General features: G+C 44.6%; 1 protein-coding gene; it reads right to left on the bottom strand.

The window, feature by feature from the left end:
* Positions 1-2,498: 2,498 nt before the first annotated feature.
* On the bottom strand, positions 2,499-4,434 carry GSTUM_00004963001 (uncharacterized protein; the record flags this gene model as incomplete). XM_002836788.2 has 6 exons in its annotated part: positions 2,499-3,379; positions 3,434-3,543; positions 3,603-3,628; positions 3,701-3,761; positions 3,810-3,846; positions 3,907-4,434. 6 exons carry the CDS (start codon positions 4,432-4,434, stop codon positions 2,603-2,605), a joined length of 1,539 nt encoding a protein of 512 aa, XP_002836834.1. The 3' UTR covers positions 2,499-2,602.
* Between the last annotated feature and the right edge of the window lie 582 nt (positions 4,435-5,016).

The raw sequence follows: 5,016 nt of genomic DNA, 5'->3' as shown, positions 1-5,016 counted from the left end.
GGATTTGTTTTCCCAATAAGTGGAGGGGCCCCTTTGTTCCCGGGTTCGACTTAGATCAAACCCAACGTGGAGTATTTTTGTTCCCCCCCCCCCTCCCCCCCTTTTTTTGTATTCCCCACCTTGAATGTTATTTTTTTCCGCCCATGAGTCTACCATATAGCTCCACCTTCATTCAACCTTGCTAAGCAAGTGATATCCTACGTATACTAAAAAATTCAGGCTCGAGCTTCATGGTAAATCTCGAGTAGCTCGAGCCCATTCCCTCACGAGCCAGACTAGCTCATGGCAAATACCACATGTGTCCGAGTCCGAGTCCATATACCAAAACCTTCCTTTCTTCTAAGTCTAAGCACACATGGCTCCAGGTAACTCCGAGTGCTATACTATGATAGGAAGCGGCTCCCAATATCTCCACTTACGGTCTCGGACCCCAACCCGGTATATTCGAGCGGGTACAATGCCCTTGACGGCCACGGTGAACCCGAACGCACACAGATGACTGCTTTTGTCCTCCCGATGAACATTTAAGGATGCTGTCCGCACCATTCCTCTTTCCATTTTTCTTCTTCTCCACCTCGTTCAAGCTTCTTTCATGGCACTCTTTGCTTCTACCTCTGCAGGCCATCATTCATCATTTCTCCCTTCTGGCAGGTATATGCCATACCACATGAGGATGTGGTATTATACCTCTTTGAGGTTAAATCCCCCGGCCTTTGACTGTTAACAGTCACTGGCCGGGGAGACATTTTCTTTCTTTTACTCCCCCCTCACTATCACCATTTCCACCACCCCCCCATTCTCATCATTTATAGGGGCCATACTCTCTATGGCTCCTATTTTTATCACTGCTTGTTGGTGCATTTCCCTCAGAGGAAATATAGGTATGTTTAGTATTGGTTCCTGTTATTTCTATTTGATCTACACCAGGTTTTGATTGTTGAAAAATTGACTAAGAATTTCTGCTACTAATAGTACTGCAAGTACTATATAGTACCCAACTGCAACCATACCTCCCTGGTAGTGCTGAAATTGTATTTTCCTTCTAGCACACTTGGGAGGTATAGCAATTAAGAGGGAAAGAATAGTAAGAGGCAAGCAGGAGACTAGAACCCAGGACTTTACCTGGGTCTTTGCCCAGGATTCATTGTCTCCTGCTTGCCTAGTATTATTCTACTATGGCACTGTTAGTATTCTACTAATTTCCTCTTTTTTTCTCATTTACAAATACATCTAAGTACTAATTTAGCTTATTTAATAGTCTGTGGAGATACAAACCACCAAACAAGTGGTTGACTGTTCTCCATGCCCAACTAGAATGCTTATGCATTTTGCTGGAGCTACCATTAAACTCCTAGTAAGTTTCCATATATCTAGTAATCTACAATATAAATACTAATTAAAGGAGTAGATGCAGTGCTTTGAACCAAAGCACTGCATTTGGAATATGGTAGTGGGTGGGGTGGGTGCAATACACAAGCCCCAATAAAATAGGTATACCCCTACTGGGATGCAAGAGGAGGGGATGGGCCGGTAATTTCAGGTTCCTTGGAAACTGTTTGCCCTCCCCAATCCTCTTTTATTCAGTTATGGGGAAAACCTGTATGCAGTGAATCACCCCACCAACCAACTGGGTTTCCCTTGCTGTGAAAGTAAGATTCCAACCTTTTTTTCTTTTTCTTTTTCATACTTGTACTATATAAAGCTTTTTAATGAGTATAATTTAACTAACAATAGTTATTTCAATAGGCGAAGGATAGCGCTTTAACTGTTATGACAGTATGCGCCGAAAATCTTCTGATTAACAGATCAGGAGTTGGGAGTGGATCTAAACCCATGCGTGCCGTATACTGGTCCCATGGGTTTCTAGTAGCGGGGGAGTGGAATTGGTAGTTTATTTGTTTATTTATTAAATTATTATTTGTTCTATTTTATTTATTAAATTTTATTTCATTTCATTTTAGCATGCTGCTTTAAATTGAGAACAAATTATTTATAAAAAAATTAAAAAAATTAGAAATCTTGCTTAAATCAATTACGAGTTTGTTAATTACAGTAACAATTACAGGGGGATATCGGTAACGGGTATACTGGAATTGAAGAAAGTCAGCTTTTTTTTTTCACTCCCCTCCTTGATGTGCGGCCGACTTGTGAAAATTTACGGCCCGGAACACCCAAGCTGTTGCGGTGCAAAGTGCATAGAAGGTGGGTCAGAAACAGTTTTCCTTGGCTGCTCTATTTCTTTTATTTAAAATCCCTTGTTTAACTAGTTAGACATCGGGTTTTACTTGATTTTGGGACCCGGTTCGAGCCCATTTGCACTACTGGTATATCATATTGCTTAGCCTGTAAAATGGGCTTGAGCGACACCATCACAACTTATATTCTTTATGCGTTCATGCATCATCACTCGGGTGAAAGACACCAGCACCTTGTATGATAGAGGAAACGATACATTGCGACCAACACTCATAATTTTCAAGAAGCATGCCAGTTAAACATATGTAAATTATTATATTCCCAGTTCTACCAAAGCACTGAAGCACGACTTAGTGAATAAAAAACAGAATCATACCACGCTCGCTGTAATAACTTATGTACAAGTCTACAACTTCGCCTTTGGTTTATCCCCCTTCAGCATAGTTTCAGCCACAATCCTCCTTTGTATCTTCCCTGTCGCAGTTTTAGGCATATGCTCGGTAAACCAGATCCTGGTTGGAACCTTAAACGTGCTCAACTTCTCTCCGACATACTTTTTTAATTCTCCTTCCGTAACCTTCCTTCCACCCTTGAGCACCACCGCGGCCCCAACCTCCTGTCCATACATCTCGCTGTCAATAGCGAAGCTTACAGCTTCGCCGACCGCTGGGTGAGAGCTGATGGTGTTGTCGACCTCAATGGGACTAATCTTCTCGCCACCGCGGTTGATCAATTCTTTAATCCTCCCTGTGATGATCACATACCCGTCTTTGTCCTTCCTACCCTGATCTCCAGTTCTAAAGAAGCCTCTGGGAGTAAATGATTCTGCGTTGGCCTTTTCGTTGTTTATATATCCTTTGGTTACATTGACGCCTCTGATGGAGATCTCGCCTTCTTTGCCTTGAGGAACCTCATTGTCGTCTGCATCTAGAATCGCGACTTCGACTCCTTGGCCGAGGCCAACGGTCCCTGGTTTGCGTTTGGCCGGAGGGAGGGGATTTGAGGTCATCTGATGAGCAGCTTCGGTCATGGCATACGCTTCGAGAACGGGTGCTTTGAAAGTCTCTTCAAGGGCGTAGAAGGTTGTGGGCGAAAGTGGCGAAGAGCAGGACCTGATGAAACGGATTGGGGGAATTCGAGCTGGAAAAGGGCTCCTGAGCAGGATTTGATGGATTGTGGGAACCTGGTAAGGTTAGACTTTGCTTCTTTTGGCAGGAAACTTTTGCAGGGACCTTACAGCTGTGTACCAATTGGCCCTGAACTTGATAAAATCCTTCCAGAAGTCGTTGGCAGAGAACTTGACTGGAACGATTACAGTCCCTCCGGACTGGAGAGGGGCGAGGAAACCTGGTTCCATTAGCTTCCAGCCCATTCCAAACGGCCCGATTCGAGCTTGAGCGACAAACCTGCTAAAAGGCCATGCACGTGGAATCTAAAAGATGCCTTCAATTAGTTCTAGAAACTCTGTATATAGCTCATAACGGAACGAAAGATAAATGCTTACAAAGGCATAACCAAATAGGTTTTATCCTCCCGGGTAAGCTTGTATGTTTGCACAATGTTGCCTAAATTCAGTTAGTAAAGCTCTCCAAAACAATTTCGGATAAGTTTACCCATAGTCCTAGCCAAATTTTTATGTGTCAAAGGCACCTACTTCAGTCAGCCCAAGCTCCTCCCCTTGCCTCCTTCGCCTCCTAACAGAGGACTCACAGCTTTGGGCCGTCCCGTAGTCCCGCTAGTGTGTAGAACTAACGCGACATCTTCAGGTTCCGCCCCCTCAACCTTGACCCCATCCTCCAGCCCACCTTTCTCCAAAAGCTCCAAGCAAACCTCACCTCTCTGATCATCCCACCAAACCTCGGTAACTGCAACCCCAAATTTCCTGGCTGCCAAAACCGCCGGAGCACCCGCACTCACCGCTCCCCTCGGAACAACAACAAGCTTACTCTTGACGTCGCCAATAAAGAACTCAAATTCACCTTGTTTATACGCGGGGTTCAATGGTGCCGCAATGCCCCTTTGTGCAGCCGTCGCCAAGAAGGAAACTATGAACTCAAGATTGTTCGGGAGTGTAATTGACACGGGTGATTGGGGCGTGATCCCGATTGCAGCGAGGTTCTTTTGGAAATTGGATATAAGACTCTGTAGCGTCGGGTAGGAGATTGTAAGCGAGGTGGAGGGAATTATTATGGCGGGCGAGCAAGAAGTGCTTGAAATGCTGGATTGTAGGGTCGCCATTGTTGGAGATATCTTTTGTTTTTCTTTCTCAGTCCAATGGGTTTTGGGAGATCAGGATATTTGAGTTGAATTCAGAGTGTGTAGGTGACTGAGATAGGATTGGACAAGTGGGACGGGTCTCCAAAGCCTTTGCACTTTTTTAGCAGATTCCGTATTTCTTAACCTGAAGAAAAAACAAAAAAAGCAGTGGAACAAGGAACCAGAAACAAAATATTTGAGCCAACAGCAGAAAAGGAGTGAGGAAGCAGAAAAGCCAAAATCCGATTCAGTCTGACCTCACTCGCCTTGACACCTACGGTACGCGGGAGGCCCGGGAAGCCACCCAATACTCGTAGAACTTAATCTTCCCCAACCCTAAACCCACCAGCAAGCTAAAAGCGGAGAGAAAGGGTTACCCTCCCGTTCATCCACCAGCCCACTATAAAAAAAATATTTTCACCTCCCAACAAAGTTTTTCTCTAACCACCCCACCCCCCGAAGACTCGCTCACAAAGCTCACAAATGGAGACTTCATTTATGTTCGTCTCGAGACACTACACTTCTAGTTCCAGAGCGCGCTTCTCAGTTTGTGCGTAACGGACA

Source organism: Tuber melanosporum (genome assembly GCF_000151645.1).
Source record: "Tuber melanosporum whole genome shotgun sequence assembly, scaffold_16, strain Mel28".
In the NCBI taxonomy this organism is placed as follows: domain Eukaryota; kingdom Fungi; phylum Ascomycota; class Pezizomycetes; order Pezizales; family Tuberaceae; genus Tuber; species Tuber melanosporum.
The sequence above is the reverse complement of the archived record's forward strand: the minus strand, read 5'-3'. Positions and strand labels throughout refer to the sequence as shown.